At 44.0% G+C, this 27,646-nt stretch overlaps 1 protein-coding gene across 1 annotated transcript in view; it reads left to right on the top strand.

Annotated features, from left to right (window-relative positions):
* The window catches only part of CNTNAP2 (contactin associated protein 2), a gene marked incomplete at its 5' end in the record, with an annotated part of 1,513,027 nt that overhangs the window by 1,178,714 nt on the left and 306,667 nt on the right, over positions 1-27,646 (top strand). The window contains one exon of the mRNA XM_081344134.1: positions 19,585-19,755. Coding sequence (XP_081200260.1) covers positions 19,585-19,755 — 171 coding nt within the window. The remainder of the gene's footprint in view (positions 1-19,584; positions 19,756-27,646) is intronic.

The raw sequence follows: 27,646 nt of genomic DNA, 5'->3' as shown, positions 1-27,646 counted from the left end.
TAACTCCAGTATAGCTTTACGTCTAGTTCCCTCCTCCACCTTTTGGGTGACAAAGTGATAAATATGATGATATGATTTCATTAAAATGTGCACACAATATTTTTATGACAAAGAGATTGTATCCTTACTGCATAATTCTACATGCATTTACTCTGAAATAAATTATATAACTGGATAAAAGACTGGTGCTTTAATTACATCATTAATTCATCCTTCTGCATTAAGGAACCACAAATCATAAAGCATATTTTTTAATGTTTGCAGTTTAATGTATTGTTGCCTTGCTTTTTTTTTCAAGGAAGAGAATTATTCAATCCTGATATAAGACACAAATAACTGAAAGAAAGAGGAAGAAAATACTGCACAGTACTTTTAAAAGCTGCCATTTCACTGAAGGGAAATTTCTGCTGTTGTCAATTGTAGAATTAAATTTCAAGGTGGAACTGCAGATTTTATAACCCCATATTATTTTTTATAATACATGATCCATGTTTGCTGTCATAGAAAAATGGAATAGAATGTTCTAGTGCCCTTGTATTTTCTGAATAGCATTCTCCTATGCCAGCTATTATTGCATTATGCAGAACCATAAGTCAATGCCTCTTTGACTAGATTTAACCACAGTTAGCTTGACATAAATATTTTTGATAATTTTTAAATAACTGCTCTAAGTCTGTTCTATGAAAGTGAATTTCCAAGAAAAAATGGGAATGATAATATTTTTTACCTGCCTTCTTTCTTCTTAATAGTTAAGAGATCATTCGTGGTTTTGGGGTGGGGTATCATCAGTACGCTGATGATACCCAACTTTTTCTTTCCACCCCGAACCAACCCAGTGATGCCCTCTCCGTGATGTCCCGGTGCCTGGAGGCGGTTCAGGTCTGGATGGGGAGAAACAGGCTTCGTCTCAATCCCGCCAAGACTGAGTGGCTGTGCATATCGGCATCTCGGGTTAACCAAGTTATTCAATCCTTAATGATGGGGGGTGAGGTGTTACCCCCCGTCGATAGGGCTCGCAACTTGGGCGTCCTCCTGGACTCACGGCTCAATTTCGAAGACCATATAGGAGCCGTGACCAGGGGGGCTTTTGCTCAGGTTCGCCTGGTGCGCCAGTTGCGTCCCTATCTGGACCGAGACGCCCTACGCACAGTTACTCACGCGCTTGTGACCTCCCGTTTGGACTACTGTAACGCTCTCTACATGGGGCTGCCCTTGAAGACCACTCGGAGGCTTCAACTGGTGCAGAATGCGGCTGCGCGAGTTGTAATGGGGGTTTCCCGATACTCCCATGTAACACCTCTACTCCGTGAGCTGCATTGGCTTCCGGTTGCCCTCCGGGTGAAATTCAAGGTGCTGGTTATCACCTATAAAGCCCTACATGGCCTGGGTCCGGGATATCTGAGGGAACACCTGCTGCCGGCATCAAACGCCCTTCGCCCAGTGCGCTCCCGCAGGGAGGGTCTGCTCAGGGTCCCGCCGGTAAGAGATTGCCGGCGGGTGACACCCAGGGATAGGGCCTTCTCGGTGGGAGCGCCTGCCCTCTGGAACCAGCTGCCGGTGGAGCTGAGAACTGCCCCCGACCTCCGATCATTCCGCCGGGGCCTGAAGACCTGGCTCTTTGAGCTCTCGGGCCCAGACTGAGGAGAAATTTTAATTTGGGGTTCTTTTTAATTGACTACAGGGTCAATTTAATATTTCTTAATTTGGTTCTTAATTTTTGTATTTTGGATTTTTAATTCCCTGTAAACCGCCCTGAGTCCTCAGAGAATAGGGCGGTATATAAATATAACTAAATAAATAAATAAAATAAATAAATTGGTATTTTTAGTTCCTTATCTACTTATAGTTGTAAAAAGTAGTTATGGTGGTTTGTTGCAAAAAGTCAGTTCAGTTTTACCTTATTCTTTAGAAATCAGTCTTCAGTCAAATTCCAAAATAAAATCACATATCTCCTGAAATTTACTGATATGAGCATAGATTATTGAGCAACTTAGCTGTTTATGACTATGTACACTATTAAAATGCTTGTGTCTCTGTAAACTTTAACTGGGTGAAATGGTGCATCTTGGGAAAAACTTTGTTAACAAAGATACCTCAAATGGACTAACTTACAGGATGCTAGGAAATTACTTTGGAAATTTGGGGAAGTTGCAGCTGCTTCAACAGGACTGCTGCTATGGTCACATGATCCTTATTTTCAATGTACCTCATGTTTCCCAGACACTCATGGAAACCCTCACTCCCTCCCCCATCCAGCAGCAGCTACTTACCTACTTTCCAGGAAGGAAAAGTAGAGCAAGGGAGAGGGAGAAGGAGAGGGAGGAACAAGCACGAACCATGAACACTGAATGGCACAACCAAGTAGCTGGAATTGTGTAGAGCAGGGCTTTTCAACCGGTGGTACGCATCATCAAAGTAGAGGCAGACCCCTGGAATGCCCTTGAGTGTGCGCTCCATTATTCCCTGGAAAAATCCCTGGGGCTACACTCACCCCAAACTGTAGGTGCTTGACCTTGAATGCCCTCCAATGGGTGACAATGGTTTGGGCAACTGCTGTGGCCTTGTCCACCAGCAGCTGTTGATAGGCCTGCACCAAATCTAATTTGGTGAACATGCAGCCTCCTTGCAATGATGCCAAAATATGGCTGACAACTGGCACCAGGTACGCATGCTGTTGAAGTGCCCAGTTAATGGTACACTTATAGTCAGCACATATGCGTACTTCTCTGTTGGCCTTAAGTGGCGTTACTATGGAGGTCTCCCACACCCCACTCTCTATGGCCTGCAATACCCCCTGACTGACCAGCTTGTCCAGCTCTGCATTGATTTTGGGTTTTAAAGCGAAAGGCACTCGATAAGGCCTGACCTGAATTGGCGTTACCAAGGGATCAAGCTTGAAGGCTATCAGAGGACCCTTGTACTCCCCTAGGCTTGAACTGAAAACATCCATGAACTCTTGGCAGACTGAAGACAAGTCTGCCGCTTGTGTTCGGTGAATGCTGGTTACTTGGATGACCAATGCATCAAACCAATCAAGCCCTATGAGGCTTGTGCATTGGCCTTGCACCACTACAACATCTAGTGGGCCTGCAAACCCCTTGAAATTCACCAGAAGTGTGGCTTTGCCTTTGACCACCACACAGGAGTTTTGGAAGTTTGTGAGCAGTAGATTAGATGGCCGAAGTTTGACCCATCAGTTGCTGCAGTTGCATATGTGCCTAAATGTTCCTATGGAGATGATGGACATGGCTGAGCCTGTGTCCAGTTCCATTTTGCATGGAACTCCCTGAAGCTTGACCTGAAGTTGAAGCTTCTGTTTAAGGAGGCAATGTGGACCAGTGTGGAACATGCTCTCCGGCTGGAGCAGAACCCTACTCGGTGTTGCCCTGGGGCCCCGGTACCTCTCCTGACTGAGTCTTCCTGTGGATGGTCCCTCTGGTGACCTCAGCAGACTGTGGCAATGTGCCCTGGTTTGCCACACACCTTGTATATTGCTGTTTCGGAATTAGCCTCCACAGCCCATGCATCTAAGGAACAGAACTGCCTTCTCAGCTAGCCGTAGTCCCTTCTCCTGGTGCTTCTGTAGCTTGTTGACTTCGTAGTCTGAGTCAGTGTCTTCCAACCATTCAGCATCCTTGTGGTGGACAGCGTCAGTGTTTGAAGTGCTTTTGGAGGGCCACAGTGCTTTAATGGCCCCTCCGGCAGCTTTGTCTACCATGACCTCCTTCAAGGCCTCCTGTAGTGAGAGAGTCTCCTTGGTGAACAGTTTTTGTTGGAGCTCTCAGTTTTGGAGTCCACTGACTAACCAGTCTCTTAGTCTCTCCTCCAAATCTGCAAAATTGCAAAGTCGGGATCCTTGATGAAGAGCAGCGATGAATTCTGTAGCAGTCTCACTGGGCTGTTGTTCCTGCTGCTCAAAAGTGTGCTTCCACGCTATGACAGATAAAGTGGTCTCAGAGCTTTTTCTTCAAATCTGCATAGGTGATGAACTCGAGCGGTGTTGGGGCAACCAGGTTCTCGGCAATGTCGAAGGTGGCTGGGCTGCACACGCTCTGTGGTGGCCTCACCCCCTAGTGACTTCAGACTCTTATGATGAAGCAGCACATCCCATCCTCATTACCACAGTTATATCTTCAGTTCTTTAGGCATTAAGTGAGATGAAGTGTTGAAACAGCAAAAAGGTTTATTAACTCAGACCAGAAGCAGCCCTAATGGCTGCTGTGCAGCTATTTATACGGTTAGCCTCTAGGCAGGGACCAATAGGTTCAACATAACAGTTTCACGCCCAGAACCTAATTATCAGCCTGGAGACAGCAAGTCTGGCTTTCAGTAACAGCAAACATTACACAACACAGAAATCTAGGTCAGACATTAAGCAAGTGATCAGACATTAAACAAGTGATTTAAAACATTTATGGCCAATACATTACAATCTACTTGGAGGGAAGTAAGCAATGGGGTACCACAAGGTTCTGTCTTAGACCCAGTACTCTTCAATATGTTCATAAATGACTTAGATGAGGGAATTGAAGGGGATGTCATCAAATTTGCAGATGACACCAAGGTGCCAGGAATAGCCAACATCCCAGAAAACAAGCTTAGAATCCAAAAAGTTCTTGACAGACTTGAACACTGGCCCTATGTAACAAAATGATATTTAATGTGGAGAAAAGCAAGTGTTTATATTTAGGCAGGAAAAACCAAAGGTATAAGTACAGATTATGCAAAACCTGGCTCAAAAACAATTGTGAGAGGGACCTTGGAGTCCTAGTGGATGATCACTTAAACATGAATCAGCAGTGTGCGATAGTAGCCACAAAAGCTAATGCAATCCTTGGTTGCATAAACAGAGGCATAGAATCAAAATCACATGAAGTATTAGTACCACTTTATAAAGCCTTAGTAAGGCCACATCTGGAATATTACATCCAGTTTTAGTCACTACATTATAAAAAAGATGGTGAGACTTGGGAAAAAGTGCAAAGAAGAGCAAATAAGGTGATTGAAGGCCTGGAGACTAAAACATATGAAGAATGTTGCAGGATTTGGGAATGGCCTGTCTAGAGAAAAGACAGACATGATAGCAGTATTCCAGTATTTGAGAGGCTGCCACAAGGAGGAAGGGGGTCAATTTATTTTCCAAAGCACCAGAAGGCAGGACAAGAAACAACGGATGGAAACTAATCAAGGAGAGAAGCAACTTGGAATTAAGGAGAAACTTCCTATCAGTGAGGACAATTAACCAGTGGAATAGCTTGCCTTCAGGCATTCTGGGTGCTTCATCACTCAAGGTTTTTAAAAAAGAAACTGAACAACCACTTGTCTGAAATGATATAGGGACTCCTGCTTGAGCAGGGGGCTGGACTAGAAGATCTCCAAGGTCCCTTCCAGCTTTATTCTGATTTATATTTTGCCCATACCTATTATTAGTTCAACCTTTAGATACATTCCACTGAAACTCATCGTTAATGATGGAGGTACAAATAGCATATAATTTGAAGCAAGCATGTAATCAATCATTTGAAGCAAGCTACAATTCTATCATTTGTGATTTGAGGAAAAGATAAAATCACCTATCATCTTTCCAGCCCAGCCCAGCCTAGTTTTTTCTGGGGCATAGAACTCAAATCTATATGTCAATGCTGCTAACATCAAATGTTCTTTCTTTAACCACAGATGGAAATGCAGTCATTTTTCTCTATTGCTTTTAGAGTTAGTTGATGCTGGGAGGGGGAATGTGGATGAGAGTCCTGCTAGTCATAACAATAATAATTCAGCCATGGGAACCCAAGGTCATTGTGCCCAAAGTTGATAGAGTTTTGGTGGGCTGGAGAGTTGGGGAGAAAGCCTGTGCTTCAAGCTAATTGGGGAATGTGATTTATGACTGTTTATTGAAGGAGGGAATTGTGCTTTGTTATTTTGTATCCAGGGGAGGGGAATTTAGTGTTTGGTTTCGACTATGTAGTGCTGATACTTTGTTTCTCGAATAAAAGATTCTTTAAGGTAAACAATGCCTCCAAGTTCTTTTGAAGAGTTTCATCTGTCGGAACCATGACACTGTACTTTTCAAAGAAATTAGGTCATAATGTAATATTATAGACAATATTATTTGCTCACTCTTAAAATGCATTTTTGTTTAGTCATCTCTCTAATATAATCTTTATTTCATTCATGGCTATTAAAATATATGAAGTCACTCTTTTTATATAAAAATTTGACTTTCTAGAAGTTGTAATGTGCACCCTCTTGAATGGAGGAATGGTATTTCAGTGTGGACTTACTAGAGTAGCATAAAGTGGTACTATCACTTCACGTAACTTGATACTTTCACTTTCTTGATGCAGCCAACAGCATTATTTCTTTGAATTTCTTCTTCTTCCTTACATATTGAAATAAACTTAGGGAGTTATTTTTGGCATTGTTGAAAATCTTAGGTTATTTATCCTTGCACTCTCCTACCTCTTTCTTCTAGGTCATTCCTTTTTTTAAAGTCCTCTTTTTTAATCCTTTCTGAATAAAAATCTACTTTAAGTTAAGTTTAAGTTTAAGTTTATTGAATTTATATACCGCCTTTTTCCCATAGAACTCAGGGCGGTTTACAAGGTATTTAAAAATGTCAATACAATACAAAAGTTAAAAATAATTAAAAATAATTAAATTTGATTCCTGAAAAATATAAAACCCCCAATTAAAAACTCTCAGCCTGGGCTGGAAAGCTCAAAGAGCCAGGTCTTCAGGTCCCGGCGGAATGAACGAAGGTCAGGGGCAATCCTAAGCTCTACAGGCAGCTGGTTCCAAAGGGCAGACACACACACTGAGAAGGCCCTCCCCCTGGGTGTTATCCACCGGCAGTCTTTTACTGGTTGCACCATGAGAAGGCCCTCCCTGCGGGAGCGCACAGGACGAAAGGAACTTGATGCCGGCAGCAGGTGTTCCCTCAAATATCCCGGACCCAAGCCATTTAGGGCTTTATAGGTCATCACCAGCACCTTGAATCTCACCCAGAGGGCAACCAAAAGCCAATGCAGCTCGCGGAGTAGAGATCTTACATGGGAGTATCGGGAAACCCCCATCACAACTCGTGCAGCCGCATTCTGCACCAGCTGAAGCCTCCGAGTGGTGCTCAAGGGAAGCCCCATGTAGAGAGCATTGCAGTAGTCTAACCGGGAGGTCACGAGAGCATGGTTGACTGTGCGTAGGCCATCTCGGTCAAGATAGGGTCGCAACTGGCGCACCAGGCAAACCTGAGCAAAAGCCCCTCTGGTCACGGCTCCTATGTGATCTTCAAAATTGAGCCGCGAATCCAGGAGGATGCCCAAGTTGCGAGCCCTATCAATGGGGGGTAACACCTCACCCCCCATCGTTAAAGATGGAATAGTCTGGTTAACCCGAGATGCCAGTATGCACAGCCACTCAGTCTTGGCAGGATTGAGACAAAGCCTGTTTCTCCACATCCAGACCTGGACCGCCTCCAGGCAATGGGACATCACGGCGAGGGCATCACTGGGTTGGTTCGGGGTGGAGAAAAAAAGTTCGGTATCATCAGCATACTGATGATACCCCACCCCGAAACCACGAATGATCTCACCCAGTGGTTTCATATAGATGTTGAACAGGAGGGGAGAGAGAACCGACCGCTGAGGAACTCCACAAACGAGAGGCCTCGGGGCACATCTCTTCCCTCCCGTCAACACCGACTGCGAGCGGCCCAGGAGATAGGAGGAGAACCACCGTAAAATGGTGCCTCCCACTCCCAACCCCCTGAGACGCCGCAGTAGGATACCATGGTTAATGGTATCAAAAGCTGCTGAGAGATCTAATAGGACTAGGACAGAGGAACAACCCCTGTCCCGAACCTGACAGAGATCATTCACCAGCGTGACCAATGCCGTCTCCATGCTGTGCCCGGGCCTGAAACCCGATTGGTATGGGTCCAGATAATCAGTTTCCTCCAGGAACAGAGGAAGCTGATGCTCCACCACACTCTCAACAACCTTCACCAAAAAGCGAAGGTTGGAGACCGGATGATAGTTATTTAAAACAGCCGGGTCCAGGGCAGGCTTCTTGAGGAGGGGTCTCACCACCGCCTCCTTCAAGGTGGCGGGGAAGATACCCTCCTTCAAAGAAGCAGTTATTACTGCCTGGAACCAGCCTCGTGTCTCCTCCCGGGCCACATAAACCAGCCAGGAGGGGCATGGGTCCAACAAACAGGTGGTGGAGCTCAGCCTCCCCATAATCCTGTCCACATCATCAGGGGAAACAGGATCGAACTCAGTCCAGATAACACGCTCAAGACCGTCCGATTCCTCCACGTCAGACTCCGCCCAGTAGAGTCCAAGCCGGCCCGGATCTGAGCGATTTTGTCCGTCAGATGATGACTAAACTCCTCGGCCCGTCCCTGTAAGGGATCCTCCCTCACCTCCTGATTAAAAAGGGAGCAAGTCACCCTAAACAGGGCGGTTGGGCGATTATCTGCGGATGCGAGGAGGGCAGCGAAGTAATTAGCCTTCGCCGTCCTCATCGCCGCAAGATAAGACCTTATAAAGGTTCTTAGCTGCAATCGGTCAGATTCAGATCAGCTGGACCTCCAACCGCTCTCTACACCCCATCTCCGATGCTTCATCTCCCGGAGCTCTACAGAAAACCATGGAGCCCAACGGGATCTGCGCCGAGTCAGGGGTCGCAAGGGTACAACACGGTTGAGTGCCTCGGTGGCCGCCCTTTCCCAGGCATCCACCAAGGCATTGGCCGGGTTGTGAGTGAGGGTGATGGGTATAGACCCAAGTGCCATCTGGAACTGTTCTGGAACCAGTAGGCACCTGGGGTGGAACCACCTGGTCAGTTCCGTGGCCCAGTCGTGGGGGGTGGCATAATGGAAGACCAGTCACAGGAGATGATGATCGGACCATGATAGGGGGACAATAGCTGGCAAACCCCCTCCCAGATCATCCAACCACTGCCCAGATAAAAACACCAGGTCAAGAGTGTGACCCCCACATGAGTTGGGCCCTGAATTACTTGGGTCAGGTCCATGGCCATCATGGAAGCCATGAACTCCTGAGCTAACTCTGATGACCCTCCTAGGGAAGGCAGGTTGAAGTCACCCAGAACTATAAGCCTAGGGAACTCCACCGCCAACCTTGAGAGTGTCGAGCAGCCCAGGCAGGGCTGTTGCCACACAGCTGGGTGCCAGGTATGTGAGCAAGAAGCCCATCTGAACCCGAGGGCTACATCTCAGGAGGAGGGACTCACTCCCGCCTATCTGGACAATGGTGGTCTACCATGTACATAAAGTCTCCCGAATAACCACCGCCACCCCACCACCCCTACCCTGAGCCCATGGCCAGTGTAGCACACAGAAACCTGGGGGGCATAACTCGGTCAGAGGGACCCCTCCTTCCGAGCCCAACCAGGTTTCTGTAATGCATGCCAGATCCGCGCATTCCTCCTCGATCAAATCACGAACGAGGGGAGCCTTATTAACAACGGATGTGGCATTAAAATACACCAGCCTAAGCTCAGGGACCTGATCACCCTCATCCCCGGGCAAAAGTGTGCTAGCCGGAGGGTTGGAGCACGCCACTGCTCGAAGATAGCGAGGGCGTGATCCCAGGTGTTGATGTGGCCCTCCTTGCAACCACCTGCTGCCATTCCCTATCGTCATGGGGATTTGACACCCCACCCCAGCACATGCAGAGCCAGCCGCCTCCACCCCCAACCCCATCCCACCGGAACCCATAACGAGCCCAGACTGAATGCCAGTTAGTAATTCCCTCCCCTCCCTACTATTTCTCCCCCTCCCTAGCCCTTTAAAATAACTGGCTAAAAACATATCAGGGGCCTCTTAGTGCATCTCCACTAGAGGCCCCTAGGTAAGCCCAACCACCTCTTGGGGTCCCAGCAATTGGACCCGTCATCAAGGGAGATGGTAGACAGAGAGGCTGGTCATGTCCAGGAGGGAGAAACCCCCCTGAGGGCGTACAAGTCCAATCTTGAATATTGTAAACGAGCCATAATGTGCAAATCTATATAAACCATTCTTCACAAATGGAAAGTCAGTTGTTATAAAATATGATAAGATGTTAAGTCCGGAACACATCTTCATCCACCAATCCGGCTCTGCTCTCACCTGAGCTGGTCCAGACAATAAGCTCACAACTGTCCTCTCACCACAGTTTTGAGATCCAGTCTGTGGTGGGAAAACACCATTGCCGGGTAGAACCTCCTCATCTAGCCTCTCACACCAGCAGGGAGGTTGATGACCAGTCCAGGGCTGCCCTCTCACTGCAGACCAGTCCCGGGTTCATTCCGGAGTATCAAAAAGGAAGTCACGAGAGCAGGGAAATATCAAACCATTTAAACCCTGCATCAGTCTCCAGCCAGCATCAGATGTAATCTAAATGCAATCGCGGCCGATCTTCGGGCCGCCAACCCCATGAGCAGTAACAGCAATTACTTGGTGGAGCAGTGGGCTAATGCCTCCTTAAGTAACACCAGCTGCCTGCAATTAGTGCAGGTTCGCATCCCACCAGGCTCAAGGTTGACTCAGCCTTCCATCCTTCCAAGGTAGGTAAAATGAGGACCCAGATTGTTGGGGGCAATTAAGCTGACTTTGTAATAATGCCGCTTGGGGGGGTGAAAGCCCTAATAAGCAGGCATATACATAGAATGAAGGCTATTGCTAAGCTTGTAAGCCGCCCTGAGTCTTCGGAGAAGGGCGGGATATAAATGGAATTTTTAAAAAAATTATGCCACCAGGTCTCTGTCGTCTTCCAGGAGGAAAGGAAGCCTCCCCACAGCCAAGCACGTTAAAAACGTTACAAACAGCACCCGCCAGCTGATTCCGGCGCCGGGTGATCTGTGGCCATTTTGAAGGCCAGAAGGCCAAGAATAACATCCCAGAGACAGAGAGCTCCGCGCAGCTGAGAAGCGGCGCCCGCCAGCTGGTATCGGGCGCCAAATAGTCCAAAGCCAGTTTAAAGGCCATCCAAGCTGCCGCTGCCTTGCAGAGCTCCCCATAATCAAAAGTAATCAGAGACGGCGCCCGACAGCTGATCTCGGGCGCCGGAGGATCGGTGGCAGATTACAAGCCACTCAGTTGCTGCTGCTGCCCTCTGGGGGGGAAGAGGCTCCACGCCACAAAAGCAACGCTCGCCTGATGTTTCCAAGCCCCCCGTCCAAATGTTAACCTCGGCTGGGCTACAAATGAGCTCCTGGACTTTCCATTGTGTAGGCTCGTCACGGAGCTCACAGAACGCCGCCCGTGGTTGCCACCATCTTGGGCAAAAAAAGATAGTTTAAGATAGTTAAAGTGCTATAACATTAGATGGCCAATTAATCTCATCATTTATGTGATAACTAAGTAAACTGAGCTGAACTTTATTCACTTTCATTGTGATAAGATATAAGGGCTAAAGCTTTAATATCTTTCTATATATATTTCTTCTGTGTACTTGGTTAGAGCTGGTATTCAAGTTTACTCTTTATAATACTATGCCTCTAGTTATATTTTACATTGTTTTGTTTTTCAATTCAATTTGTAAAGTTTGTGGGTTTCTAAGAAATCTGTCTATAAACTCTCTAAACATCAAATATACTGCATTTGTTAGACTTCAAGATTTCATAGAACTGCCTTTTTGCTTTCTTCTCGCTGTAGTTTATCTAAAAAAATATCTGAACTGGGAATTTTAACTTTAATGTATTTGTAATGGAATTCATAAAATCTCATCACAAAAGGATGCAATGTTGACTTTCATAAATTCAATTAATCTCTTCAGATTCCTGTTTCAAGTATGATTTAACAAAGGAAAAATTCCATTAACTTGGCAACTAAGTAAAAAGCATTCTTGTTCATTAAGTGCAAGTAAAATGTTCTAATATAATATATATTATGAACAGCAACCATGCCATTAAATTATAGGCAATATTAAGCTGCAATTATTTATCAATAAAAGAATCTATTAATATTTTAATTAAAATATTATTTTTCTGTATAGAAGACAAATACAATAGCGTGCTTCCCATTTCAAACCTCAGCTTTCTTTTTTTATATACAAGTTTTATTGATTTTTTAATATTTACATATACATGTATTTGTGAAGCAATACGGTGGTTGGGTAGTCAAAATAACAAATAACAAGTTGTAAATAGTTCAGGTTGCATCAACATGGATTCCCTCTCTGATTCCCTTAATTATCACATAGTCAAAATAGTCAAGTTAATACATTTTTAGTTGTAACCTAGTCAATTAACAAAATTTTCAATATATTTTCACTAATACATATCAATATCCTGTTTTTAAATTTTATCTAACTGCAATAGAATATTCTAGAATAGCCTATAATGTACAAAAGAAAGCTTAATTTTTGGGTAATCCACAATTCCCTATTTCAATAAAGAATAATTCTCTTGCCTACAAAACTTACATTGTTCATTACAAAACGTTCTTATGTTTTACCATTAAAATCTAATTTTCATCTTAACAAATCACCAATTATTAGAAAGATATTTTTTGTCTTAACTGCTCAACAATTATTAAAATACTATCTTTTGTATATTAAATTCTAGATTCTATAATATAGTTCAAAAGTAACAACTAATATATTCTATAAGTTGTCTTAACCATACATCAATTGTTAAAATACTATCTTTCGATATATCATTCCAAATTCTATAATATAGTTCAGAATTATATTCTAAAAGCTTACTTTTGTTTTCCCTTACAGATCCGAAACCTAAATGTAAAATCAATTATATTTTTTAGAGATTCCCCTTAATCCATTGAAAGGTATTTTTATAGTCTATCTTTAGGAATCCCAAAAAAGGAACAAGTTCAGTTTTTTTAAATCTAACTCTTGCTTTTCTTTTGTGCCAATCAGGCTTCCCTTTTGGCATCTTTAAATTCTCAAATGTATCTCCCTTTCTTCCTATACCCCTTATTTGAATCCAGGGAGAGTATCCAAATGTCAATTTTGCAAAGAAAGTGTCCCCTTTGTAACCATTGAAGTGTTGCTTTAATAATACAGTTTTGGATGAGTGATGTGATATAAGTAAAGGTAAAGGTTCCCCCACACATGCCTGCTAGTCGTTTCCAACTCTAGGGGCTGGTGCTCATCTCCGTTTCAAAGCCGAAGAGCCAGCGCTTGTCCGAGGACATCTCCGTGGTCATGTGGCTGGCATGACTAGACACCAAAGGTGCACGGAACACTGTTACCTTCCCACCAGAGTGGTGCCTATATTTCTACTTGCATTTTTACGTGCTTTCGAACTGCTAGGTTGGCAGCAGCTGGGACGAGTAACAGGCACTCACTCTGCTATGCGGCACTCGGGATTTAACCCACCAAACTGCCAACCTTCTGATCAACAAGCTCAGCGTCCTAACCCACTGAACCACTGTGTCCCTTGATGTAATATAGTTGTCATTAAATCAGGCACATCTTTTTCTTCTTCCAATTCCATTTGGATTAGGTAGAAAGTAGTAGCTGGTGTGATGGTTGTCATTTGATTAGTTGAATTCTCAATAAAGTATATTTGAAGGCCTTTAATGTCTTCACTCTTAATATTGCTTTCTTCAGGTGCTATTGCTTTTTGAGCTGTAAGTTTTGTAGTTGACATTGAAGTTTGAACTTTAAGATTCTCTGTAGGTTACATTTGTTGTTTTTTGAAATCTCCTATTTTAGTGTTAGTTTCCACTTCTTGTATTTGCTCTTGGATTATTATTTCCTCATTTAAGATCAAAATTTGATTTGGTGACTTTAAGTTTTCAGATTCTTCTTGCAGTTTGGCTTTAATTTGCTCTGTCATTGCCAAAATCATGTCCAGTATCAGTTTATAATCAAGTGGTGGGATATATTCATCCATTTCATTGTTGTTTGCAGCTAAATCTTCCATGGAGGCTATTTTAATAATAGTCAAAGATTATCCACCTCCAAGAGTTGTTTTCAGTTTCCAGGTGTTCCCACACTTATCTTTAAAAGTAATGTCAAGGACAGCTCTGTTATTCAGTCAGCTATCACAACAGGAGAAAAGTTGCTGTACCAAGTTTCACCATAAGATGTCATCAATAGCATATAAAATGCAATGTAAAAATTTTCTTTGTTTTCCAAATTAATATAAAACTTTTGTAGCATTAGTCCAATTTTTTTTCTTTAATTCACAGCTTAGAGAGGAAATAGGGTAGTAGATCCCCACCAAAAAAATAGGAGCTTTTTAGTAAATACCGATAAAATAACTTAATTTCTTTGCTGAATTACTTGAATTTCTTTAAGGCTTTAAGATTTGTTCCCAGAGTAGATATTCGCCATGTTTTCAAAAAGTGTGGAAAGAAATTTTCAGGAAAGTCCCACAGGAAAATAGTTAAGGGAGTAACAAAGGTAAAGTCTCACCCAGGTCCTCCAGGTTGCTTCTTAGTGCTAGGTAGTGCTTTTGGCTTTCAGCCGGGAGAGGCTTAATGATCGGCCATCTTTATGGCTGGTCTCTTCTTTGGGCCAAAGGAGTTGTCCCAGATTCAAGCAGAGGGCTTCTGCCCTTCCGCGATCACAGGGAAGGCCTCCTCTCGGTAGTCACCCCTCCAAGGTGATTTTTGACACTTTTCAGGGTCCACCAAAGAACGGACGGCAGGAAGCAAACTGTTCCTGTGTGTCCGGAAGCACCCCGCGCACAAACCAGAAGCCCAAATCTCAGCCTTCTGATCCTTTGTAAAAAGTATTTTTCATTTTGGACTTCCGGGTGGCAAGGCTCCGTTGCTGGCAGCCATTTAGGCTGTCAGCCCCGTCGTTCCGTAGAACCGCCAAAAACAGCACTGATCAGCTGTTTTGGTGGCTCGGAGGCTGCTCCTTGGGAGAAGAGGAGGGGCTGAGCGCTCAGGCAGGGGTAGAGCTCTCCCAGACCGCCAGAGTTGAAACTCTGATGGTTGAAGGATTGAGCCCCCCCGAAGCCTGAGTTTGCTCTGGACCTCGGGACGCCTCTGCTCCAGGGCTTTGGAGCAGAGCAGGACGCAGCAACCATCCCTGCCAGCGAGAGTGAACTTTGGATTACTTGGATGCAGGCAGAGCTGTACAGGAGAATCATGTCAGAACAAGTATATGATCTTTAACTCAGTGGATTTCGTGGAGATTTTTAAAAAGTGAAAGTGCGCAACAGAATTGAGTGGGTGAAAATGGCTGCCAAATCATCTAAAGTTCCTAGAAGCATGGGGGCTTCCCTGGTGCAGCAATCCTCATTACAGGCTTTAATGCCCCCTCTCCCTGCACCTGCACCTGCACCAGCTTTGACAGTAAAAGATTTGCAGGATGTTTTGCAAGAGGCTATGAAAAAGCAATCCCAACAATTAGTTGAACTTATGGATGAGAAGCTTACAGAACTTATGGATGAGAAGCTTACAGAAATGAGGGCAGACATCTTACTTGCATTTCAAGGTATGGCCGTTTGCATTGAACGTCTGGATGAGAGAGTGGAAGAACTTAGTCAAAATAATATCAGATTAGATGCTAAAATGATGGATGCTGAAACTGTGATGGATAAGATTGATGACGATTTAACCATGGTGCAGTACCATGAGATGGGGTTTGCTGTGAGAATTAGGGGCTTAAAAGAGGATTCTAAGGAAAATTTGAAAAAAGTAGTTTCAGAAGCCCTCGAAGGCGTTTTGGGACATTCAGCAGAAGATATTATGGTGGATATAGACAAAATATTTCGTGTTAATTCATGGATTGCAAGACAAAGGAAATTACCTAGAGATGTGGTGGTTTATTTTACAAAGAGAGCAATTAGAAATGAGGTTATTCAAGCTTTTTATAATAGTAAATTTGCAATTGCAGAGCAAGAAGTTTTGATTTTAAAAGAGATCCCTCCAAAAATTTTAAGAAGAAGAAAGAGGTTTGCTTTTTTGGCAGAAGAATTAAGAAGACGGGATATCCAGTTCAGATGGGAGATTCCAGTGGGTATGGTGGTGATGTATGCAGGCACGAGACATTGTCTTCTTACAGTGTTACAGGCACGTGACTTCTACGCCAATGTTTTAAAGGCAGTCCCTATACCACTTTTGGAATCTAAAAAGAAGAATGGTGAGGGAGAGCATCAGTCACAAAGTAAGAATGCACAAGGTGCTGAAGGAGTTATGCAGTTGAAAGATGGAGAATCCCAGAAAGTTACAGGAGTGGATCAAATTTCAGTATCATCGGAGGAGGTTAGAGACCAAAGAATGACACGTGCTGCTGCTAGACGAATGAGACAAGAGCAAGAACAGCAGAGAGTTATGACGGCGCCTCAAAAACTTACTTACAGTGAAGCAGTGGGAGGAGCGCGACCAAAGAGAGTGCAGGTGATTTTGGAAGAGGCGCTCCAAAAGCTTCAGGTCGCAAAAGATGGCGACAAAGCTTCTAACCTGGAATGTTAATGGTCTAAATTCACCAGATAAGAGAAAGAAAGTATTTCAATATTTAAAGCAATTTAAGAACTAATTTACGGTATGCTAGACATAATACTTTTTGTAATGCTAATAAACCAGGTAGATGGCTAGCTTATTTGTTAAGGAAGAAGCAAAGGGCTTCTAATATAGATAGAATAGAGTATAAGGGTAAAGTAGTGTACCAGCAGAGTCTTATTAAAAAGACTTTTGCTGATTTTTATTCTAAGTTGTATGCTAATGATAAGATTAGAGATGTAGATATAGATGACTATTTGATAAAAGCTAAGATTCCTGTTCTTACGCAAGAACAAAAAGAAGGGATGAATCAATTGATAACTGATGAAGAAATTCTTTTAGCAATCAAACAATTAAAAGTGGGTAAAGCCCCGGGTACTGACGGTTTGACTGCCGTGTATTATAAAAAATTACAGTTAGAAATGGTGAAACCTTTAAGGGAATTGTTTAAGACAATTCAAATGGGAGGAGGGGTACCTCCTTCTTGGAAGACCGCTTTTATTTCATTGATTCCGAAGGAAGATCACGATGCTACTCAAGCTAAAAATTATAGGCCAATATCGCTTTTGAATACTGATTACAAGATATTTGCAAAAATTTTAGCTAATAGATTAATGAGGGTATTACAACAAGTGATTCATGGTGATCAAACTGGATTTATAAGTGGTAGACAAATGAAGAATAACCTGAGACATATTGTAGATTTATTGGAATTTTTGGAAAGAAACAATCAGATCCCCGCAGCTTTGATCTTTTTCGATGCTTAAAAAGACTTTGATCAATTGGATTGGCAATTTTTGATCAAAGTACTAGAGAAAATGGAATTTGGGGACAAATTTCTACAACCAATTAGGGCAATATATCAAAAGCAAACAGCCCGTATAATAGTTAATAATAGTTTGACTGAACTATGTAATATTGAAAAGGGCACAAGGCAGGTGTGCCCGTTGTCACCTCTATTATTTGTTTTAACATTGGAAATATTACTGATTAAAATACGTGACTCGGGAAAAATTAGGGGAATTCAAATAAGAGATCAGGATTATAGATTGAGGGCATTTGCAGATGATCTGGTTGTTACAGTAACTCAGCCGGATTATTCAGTTGTAGAACTGATGGAGATAATAATGATATATGGGAAAGTTTCTGGATTTAAGATCAACATACAAAAGACTAAAATATTGTCTAAAAATATGACAGTATCACAAAAGGCTGTTTTAGAAGAGCTAATGGGATTTGAAATAGTTAAAAAGATTAAATATTTGGGGATATATTTGTCAGCCTCAAATGTGAAGTTATATAAAATAATTATGAAATGTTATGGGGAAAAATACAAAAAGAATTAGATAGTTGGAAAAAATTACAATTATCCTTATTGGGAAGAATTGCAGCAGTGAAAATGAATGTTTTGCCAAAATTTCCATTTTTATTTCAAGTGATACCTATACTCAAAAAGGACTTAAATCTGGAGGAATGGCAAAAAGGACCCAGATGAGGACCCAGATTATTGGGGGCAATTAAGCTGACTTTGTAATAATGCCGCTTGGGGGTGTATGAAAGCCCTAATAAGCAGGCATATACATAGAATGAAGGCTACTGCTAAGTTTGTAAAGCCGCCCTGAGTCTTCGGAGGAGAAGGGCGGGATATAAATGGAGCTAAAAAAAATAAATAAAAAAGGAATTAATAAATTTGTCTGGGCAGGGAAAAAGCCACGAGTTAAATTTAAGATAATGCAAGATAGGCGTGAAAGAGGTGGTCTTAAAATGCCTAATTTTAAATTATATTATGAGGCTGCTGCTTTGTCAGCGATAAGTGACTGGTTTAATTTAACGCAAGGGAGATTATTAAATCTTGAGGGTCATGATTTGTTATTTGGTTGGCATGCATATTTATTGTATGATAAGAAGGTGGATAATGTGTTTAAGATACATATTTTAAGTTATGCTCTGTTGCGGGTTTGGAAAAAGCATAGACATAAGTTAAATTATAAGATACCCATTTGGGCAATACCTAAACATGCAATAGAAAATATAAATGTGGGATTTAAACATGATGTGACTACATATAAGGAAATTTTAAGTTTAGAGAGGAATGTATGGAAACTAAAGTCATATAAAATTTTAAAAGAAGAAAAAATTGTACAAACTTGGTTTCAGTATGGGCAATTACAGGCTAGATGGAAAGAGGACCAGAAAGTTGTTTTTTCGATGACTGATGAAAATTTGGTAAAACAAATTAGAGATCAAGGTCAAGCACATATAAAAAGGATATATAATGCATTGATAGAGAAATGGAACTTGTTAAAGACTGTATGATAAAGTGGGCTCAGAATTTTCAAGAAGTTATAACAATGGATACTTGGGAAAAGATCTGGGTTAGAAATGTAAAATTTACACAAGCCCAAAATTTAAGAGAGAATTTTTATAAAATGTTTTATAGGTGGCACCTAGACCCTAAAAAATTAGCAAGCATGTATCCGAATTGCCAGCCCAAATGTTGGAGGTGTGGTTGTGAGGATGCAACGTATTTTCATATATGGTGGACTTGTAATAAGGTTAAAGCTTTTTGGATACTACTGTTATAGATGTTAAGTTGATGTTGAATTTAATTACGGCAGCGAGACTTTTAGTAGCTCAATATTGGAAGAAGGAAGTACTGCCGACTATAGAAGAATGGACTTTAAAAGTTTCTAACTTGGCGGAAATGGCAAAGATTTCAGCGTATTTGAAAGACCAATCGCAACAGAGATACATTGTGGAATGGAGGAGATGGATTGAATATATTCAGAATAAATATGGGACTAAAAAGTTTCATTTAGCATTTGAATAAGTAGTGGATCTATATGATGTATAATTAGTTAATAGTTATTTTATTAATAATTTGATGATGGAGAGTTAAAGTGCGATAGAACTTAATGTTTTATTGTTGTTAGCATATTTTAGATTATGTTTGTTTGTATTTTTATACCCTGTATTCAGCTCTGGGAAGTCAGGGAGGGGGGAGGGGAGGGAAGGGTTGGGGAGAGGGGAGGGGGAGGAGGGGGGGCTTTTTTGTATTTAAAAATGTATTGTAAAACTTTTCAATAAAAAAAGTATTTTTCATTTTGTTTAATTTTAAGTAGCACATAGCTCAAATGAACTATATTTTTTATATTTTACAGAGAATTATTGGAATTCTGCATCATTTGTTACTCGATCTTCATATCTCCACTTCTCTACCTTCCAAGGAGAGACCAGTGCTGACATTTCATTCTATTTCAAAACATCAGCCCCTGATGGAGTCTTCCTTGAGAATCGGGGGAATTCAGATTTCATCAAACTTGAGCTAAAATGTAAGTATGTCCACAGCATGAATAAGAGTATCAGATGAAAGTAAGATAAGGTGTTAAATTTTTATTATCAGGCATACTGTATGAACTCTCCAATGAAACATAGAATATGACTCTGGGTATCCTGTCTTAATCTAGAATGTTTTATGCTTAATTTAATGCAGTGTTCCAATATTTGAGAGTTCTCCCAGAGAGGAGGGGGTCAATCTAATTTCCAAAGCACTTGAAGGCCAGACAAGGAATAATGGATAGAGACTGATCAAGGAGAGATTCAACCTAGAAATAAAGAGAAATTTTCTGAGCATGAGAACAATCAACCAGTGGAACAGATTGCCTTCAGAAGTTGTGGGAAACTTCATCACTGGAAACTTCCAAGAAGAGACTGGACTGCAGAAATGGTGTAGGATCTCCTGCTTGAGCACGCGGGGGTGGGGGTTGGGTGGGCTTGGACTAGATGACCTACAAGATTCCTTCCAACTCTATTCTATTTCTATTTTTAACCCAGGCAGCTCAGAAGTAGTTCTGCTTACATAGCTATTCTAAGTAATGATGCCACTTTCCTTTGATTTTAAAATCTTTCTTCCAATTATTTAAGCAGATGGACACGATTCTCTTCCTCACAATTACACTACACAATAATTAGATTAAAATTTTCACTTAAAATGAGGAATTCAAGGATAGGTGGGAATTTGAGGAAAACTGCACATTCTAATAGTTTAATATATTTATCTTTAGTCCATTTAGGGACACAAAGTGTTACATACTGACATTATATGAACAATCTCCCGGCCCAAAAAGAACCAGGGAATCTCTAACGCAGCAGCCGTTGACAGATGACAGCTGTCAAAAGGCTGCCGGAAGAAACCGCGCACGCGCACAGCCGGCAGCAGCCACTGACAGTGACAGCTGTCAAAAGGCTGCGCAGGCGCAAGAACCAGCCTGGCTGACAGCCACGAGCTGTCAGAATGCTGGCTCCCAATACACACCTCCCCTCAGCTGGCAAGCCAGCCAGCTGACGGATTCCCCGGCTAAGCTGCGCAATCGCAATCGCCTGGGAGCTGTCAAAGCTACCGGCTGACTATTGGTCGCTGCCCTCGAGGCGGGAGAATACAGTTTCCTGATTCGTTGTTACTGTTGACAGTTCACTATGAAATGACATGTTTCTCCACTTGTCAGCTGTCCGGAACTGAAGTGAATAAAACATTGAAACCCAGCCTGCCGTCTCTCTGGTCATTGTCCGAGATACTTCACTGGCGACGAAGGTGGGATCCCAGTACAACAGAGCTAGTCACTGAGCTAAGTCACGGCTAGAAGGAGCTCCATCCCTCCAGCCGCTCAAGACACTGCTGAAGTCACTGGCTGAGGGCAAGGACAACCCTTCTACTCGCTCGAATGGTACCGCGGACCCAGACTATGGCCAACCTCGGACACATCAGAGAGTTTGACGTCCGACACCCCGAGGGATGGGAGTCGCACTGGGGGCAGATTGAGGGGTACCTCGTCATGAACAAAATCACGGAAGATCGCCACAAACCTGCGGCACTACTCTGCCTCAGTGGACCGGCCGTCTACGACATCGCCGTAGGACTCTGCAGCCCAGACCTGGTCGCCACGATACCCTATGCAGAGCTGACTGAATGCCTCAGCAAGCACTTTATGCCCAGGCGGTCAGAATTGTACTGGCAGCTCCACTTTGCCCACTGTTGACAGCAACCGGGCGAGGCGTCCACCGCATTCATCGCAGGGGTCCATCACGCCACCCGCAGGTGCCAATTCCTGGACCTGAAGGACCTCATCAGAGACCAGATCATCGGCGGACTCCAGAATGAACGGCTTCAGTGGAAGCTGGTGGCGAAGCCCATGATGGATCTCGCAGAGCTCACCCTGGAGATCATGGCGTACGAAGATAGCCATCACGAAGACCCCTCGGTGTTTGGAGACAGCCCCAGCGGTTCTGTCCATCAGGCCAGGGAGGCAGACTTCGAGCCCCCAGAGGTCGATTCCGGTGTGGACGTGATCATCCCCCGTTTCAACCGAATGGCCGCTGGCCGTGAGGGAAGCCACAGACCAACCAAGCCAGGGGGCGCCGGCCAAAAAACCATCCCTGCAGGCACCAGGGGCAGGTGCCCCAGCTGCGGTGGGGGCCACGCCAGAGCCACTTGCAGATTCAGAAACGCAAAGTGCCATGGATGCGGGAAGACCGGGCACATCCGCTCCGTGTGCTGCAGCCAAAACCGGGAGACCCTCCACGAACTTGAGGAAATTCCGTCAGGTAGGACTACGTTTTCCCGCCCTCCCCAAAAGACCATACTATCCATTCTCTCCAGCCAGAAGCCCTGTACATCATGTACAGGCCAAGATTAAGATCTGAGTTAAGATCCAGGGGGTCCCATGCGAGATGGAAGTTGACTCAGTTGACTCCGTCTCTATCCTATCCTGGGACACTCTCCAAAAAATCAGTTCTAAGTGCAAATGCCACATTCCCCTACAGCCTTCCAAAATCTTACTTGCTGACTTTCAGGGCGCTTCCATAACCTTAAAGGGATAGGCTAAGTTAAAAGTAGAATTCAAAAAATTTCAAGGAAACCTCCTAGCTCAGATCACGGAGGGACCCAGAACCAGCCTCATCAGCCTGGACTGGTTTGAGGCTCTGGGCATCTGCCTAGAAGGGACGAACCACATCCAGTCTCAGACCCTGGAAAACGTCTGCAAAACTTTCGCTGATGTTTTCGATGGGACATTAGGCAGGTACACAGGCCCCCCCATAGATCTCAAGCTCAAACCCGAGGTCAGTCCTATTAGAATCAAAGCCAGAAGGGTGCCCTTTGCACTAAAACAAAAGATTGACAGGGAATTAGACCCCCTAGTCACCCTAGGGGTCCTGGAACCCACTGACAGCGGGACATGGGAGACCCCTATAGTCACACCGGTCAAGCCACATGGGGACGTGAGGATCTGCGCAGATTACAAAGCGACCCTCAACCGCGCATTGAACCCCCACGCTTACCCGGTCCCCGCAGTCAAAGACATCCTGTCAGAAATTGGTTCAGGCTCCATTTTCGCAAAACTTGATCTGGAGCATGCGTTCCTGCAGCTCCCTGTCAGTAGGGAAACAGCTGATGCCCAAACTATCATCATACACCAAGGGGCTTTCAGGGTGACCCACCTCCAATTTGGAATTTCAGTGGCTCCTGGCATTTTCCAGGAAGTCATGGAAAGAACCCTAAAGGGAATCCCAGGGGTCTGCCCCTACTTCGATGACATCCTCATCGCAGGGGATTCCGAGAGCACTTTAGCAGCCAGACTGCACGAAGTGCTAACCAGATTCCACAGAGCAGGATTAAAACTCAAATGGGAAAAATGCTCCATTGGAGTCCCCTCCACTGAGTTCTTGGGCTATAGAATAGACTCCCAAGGAATCCACCCCACAAATTTAAAAATCCTAGCTATCAAGGCGGGCACAACCCCTAAGAACAAAACAGAGCTCCAAGCATTCCTGGGGCTCTTAAATTTCTATCACACCTTCCTACCCAGTAAGGCAATGATAGCAGAACCCCTCCATAGGTTACTAGACAAAGGGGCATCATGGCAGTGGACAGCAGTCCACGATGACAGTTTCAAAAAACTCAAACAGATGCTGTCAAGCAACACAACCATTTCCCATTACAAGGAAGATAAACCCCTCTGCACAGTGTGTGACGCATCCCCATATGGGATCGGAGCGATCCTGAGCCACCTTTTAAGCGACGGGAAACAAACGCCTGTTGCTTACTATTCAAGGACCCTCTCCAAAGCTGAAAGGAACTATGCCCAGATCGACAAAGAGGCACTGGCCATCGTGGCGGGCATAAAAAAATTCCACGATTATCTTTATGGCAGGCCATTCACTATATTCACGGATCATAAGCCCTTACTAGGGTTATTCACCTGGGACCATCAAACTCCCCAAATATTGTCCCCTCGAATGCTGCGGTGGACTACATTCCTCTCAGCTTATTCCTACCAATTAATTCACAAACCAGGCAGGGAAATGTGCCATGCAGATGGCCTCAGCAGGCTCCCTCTGCCCTAAGTAGACTCAGACCCAGCCCCGGCGGGTCACATCTTCGCCATTCAAGAGCTCCTAGAGTGCCCCTTGACAGCAAAGGATATCGCTGACACCACCGGCAAGGACAAAACCCTCAGCAGAATACTAGCATGGGTATCCTCTGGGTGGCAGTCCATTAGCCCTGGCCCTGACTTCCAACCGTATTTTACTAGATGGCATGAGCTAACCTCTCACTTAGGCTGTATACTCTGGGGCTGTAGAGTGATAGTGCCGCCTATACACAGACCCAAAGTCCTACACACATTACACGAAGGGCACCCTGGCATCGTAAAAATGAAAGCCTTGGCATGAAGTTACGTTTGGTGGCCGACAATTGATAAGGACATTGAAACTCACGCAGCTGGCTGCTACCTATGCCAGCAGTCCAGACCAGTACAGCCCCAGGCCCCTATTCACAAATGGGAAACCACCCGAAATCTTTGGTCCCGTGTCCACATTGACTTTGCTGGGCCCTTCCAGGGACAGGTTTTCCTCATTATAGTGGATAGTGGATATAGTGGATAGCTAATCAAAGTGGTTGGAGGTTCTCCCGGTTTCCAGCACAACAACGGCTGCCACCATTCAGGCTCTCAGGGGAGTTTTCGCAACACACGGCCTCCCCGACGTACTAATTTCCGACAACGGGCCTCAATTTACCTCTCGTGAATTTCAGATCTTTATGAGGAACAACTGTATTAGGCACACCATGTCGGCCCCCTTCCACCCTTCGTCCAACGGTCTTGCAGAGGTCATGGTGAGGGCCACCAAAGATGCCCTCTGAAAGATCATCGCAGGAGACTGGCACTGCCGCCTAGCCCAGTTTCTCCTAGCTCACCACTCTACGCCCTGCTCTACCACCAGGAAATCCCCCGCCGAACTGCGCTGGGGCCATCGGCTGGTGACAAGACTCGACAGACTTCACCCTGACAGACCGGCGGCCGAAGAAGCCAACAAGCCCTCACCCAGAACATTCGCCCAAGGACAAAATGTCTGGGCCAGGGACTATGGGGGAAAGACTAAATGGACCCAGGGTGTCATCCTGGAGCAAATGGGGCCCTTATCCTACACCATAGACATCGGCAGGGGACTCACCCTCCGCAGACACACCAACCAGCTCCGTCCCAGGTCACTTCCAAACCTCCCCCTGAGACCACTACCTGGAGATGCCAAACCATCCAGCAGCGACAACCCCGGCATGCCACAAACATCCCCGAACTTACAATCCCCACCTCCACCACCCCCAGAGGACACTCCAGCAGCAGAAGAGGGCCCCATCCTCCACCGCTCCAGCAGGAATAAACGGCCTCCTGCCTACTTCGCAGACTTCGAATGGGCTGGAAGCACACCGATGATCAACAGTTGTGGTTGAATACTTCTATGTTTATTGTTAAAAAGTTCAAATCAAGGGGGGGGAAGGGGTGTTACTGAAGTAAATAAAACGTTGAAACCCAGCCTGCCGTCTCTCTGGTCATTGTCCGAGATACTTCACAAAGGTATACTGGTGGAACTTGATCTCTTATGCTAACTAATCTTTCTTCTGCCTTGGTAATGAGGTCAGTGAGTAGTGCTTAAAGTACCAGCTTTAATGTAAAACATCTATCAATCACTTTCCTGAACATGGGCTGCCAGCAAAGACAAGGAGGAGGATTTTGCAGCTACTCCTCCCCCCAGCTTTTGGCATGCAGATTGCTTCGGACAGACTTTGGAAGCTGTCTGCTGGCTTGCAGCTGTTTTGGAGAGCTCTGAGGTAAAGTTCTTTGACACACACTGACCAGTGGGTCTTAAAAACTGAAGAAATGCCAGTCCCTTCAGATAAAAGGTTGAAGAGCTACACTCCAGGAAGAAATCTTTCAGAGATATCTCCGATGCCACCAATTGGCTGTCTTCCCAGAAGTCAAATTAAACTAATCTTCAAATCCCTCTGTTAACTATCTGTCATTGTATTTAACTCATAGAAAGTCCACACATGATTTCCAATCTCTTATAAAGCTGTCTAATCCATTGTCTCTAATAAAGCAGTTAGTTTCACCATCTCTGCTTGTTCAGTCAATTTTAAAATCCATATTACCACTGTCAGCAACTTTTTCTTTCCAGTATTTAGCAGTCACCATGTAAAGAAATAACATCCCAAATAGTTTTTTGATTGGTTTATCCATAATATCTAAAAGAAAAGCTTCAGGTTTCATTAGTATTTGTATCTTAAATATTTTCTGCATTATCATTATTATATTTATACAGAATGTTTTTTGTTCCCCAAGATGTTCCCCACTGATGGCAGCCTCGGTAAAATGCTGTCTGATAGTTTTATTGTTTTTTATTATTCTCTGTGACTCACTTTTGATTTCATATTCAAGAGAACAACTCTTAAACATCAAGCAACCCTTTTTCAAAGAGCAGCTGTCTGTGACTACACTCCCCCCATCTTTACAAATGCAGGTGTCAGGACCCACTTCAATCTCACATCTTAAGAAAGCAGAACTCTTGGAAACAATTTCTTCCAAAAGGAACTTTTATTAAGAGTAGTTGATAGCAGGCATAATAGACAGGATCTGAGATCTCCCACGCAGAGTGATAGATTAAAGTATTCTCAAACAAGACCCCACCCCATAGTCCACCTGCCCGATATGGGACGGCCAATCCCCAGGTGTTATGTCTATCATCGAAAAAGGGGAGATAACATCGGCCCATCTCCAGTTTATGCAGCAATGGTCAGCGGCTTCTTCACACCTTCCTCTGAGAGCATAGAATTAAACCAGGCACTGCGGTTACATTCCTTATTTCCTCCCTTGTTCTAGCTGACAGTTTAAGGAAATAAAGTTCAAATACAGAGATAATGCAGGAAGCAAATTGTTACATTGTGGCGGATAGAGGAAGCAAAGGCAATAACCCCATGGACACATCTCCCCTCCCCCTTGGGAGTATGGCAGAACCAAGGGAAAGGTGCAATTTGATTTTGGGTCAGAGGGGATAGATAGAAATGAAATAGGAATGGGTTCTGACATCCTGCCCACCTATTGGAGAGATTCACCTGTACAGAAAACAAAACAGGTATAGAGGTTAGTCTCGTTTATTGGGATATTCTGTATGAAACTTCTTTAGCAGTTTGGGTGCTCTAATATGATGTTTGTGGACCCACTCATTCTGTGAGATGGGAAGGTGTTTCCACACTACTAGGTATTGGGTTGCCCCGTGATACTAGAATCTAGGATTTCTTTTATCTCAAAGTGTTGTTCTCCTTCAACCATGATTGGAGGTGGGGGGGATTTTTGGCCGTAAGGGTGACTGTTGTTCTCGTTTCAGTAAGCTGCAGTGAAAAAATGGGTGTATTTGCCTGAGGTTCTTGGGTAGTTCTAATTTTACTGTTACTGGGATTATGATTCTTTTAATTGGAAAAGGCCCTATATATTTTGGACCAAGTTTTTTAAAGGGCTGCTATTTTGTAGACAAATATACCATTTCTCCTACAGTGAATGTTTAGGTTTGACTCCTTTTTATCTGCTTGTGCTTTGTGTGCTTCTTTAGCTACATCTAAGGCAGGGCTTTTCAACCTTTTCACCCATTGTACCACTTTTAGGATATGGCAACATCCGAGTACACCAGTCACCTAGCAAGGTGTCAAAAACCTGATGACAAAAAAAAGGAAAACACTGATGAAGTACAGGTAGTCCTCAACTTACAACAGTTCACTTAGTGACTGTTTGAAGTTACAATGGCACTGAAAAAGTGCCCCCTAAGCCACAGCCAAGCAAGAAACCTGCTTCCCCACCCGGCCGCACTCTTCCCTGTCCGATGTTTTCATTGTTGTGA

Source organism: Vipera berus, assembly GCF_964194415.1.
Source record: "Vipera berus genome assembly, chromosome: Z".
NCBI classification, from domain to species: domain Eukaryota; kingdom Metazoa; phylum Chordata; class Lepidosauria; order Squamata; family Viperidae; genus Vipera; species Vipera berus.
This window is presented reverse-complemented; position numbering and strand designations above follow the sequence as displayed.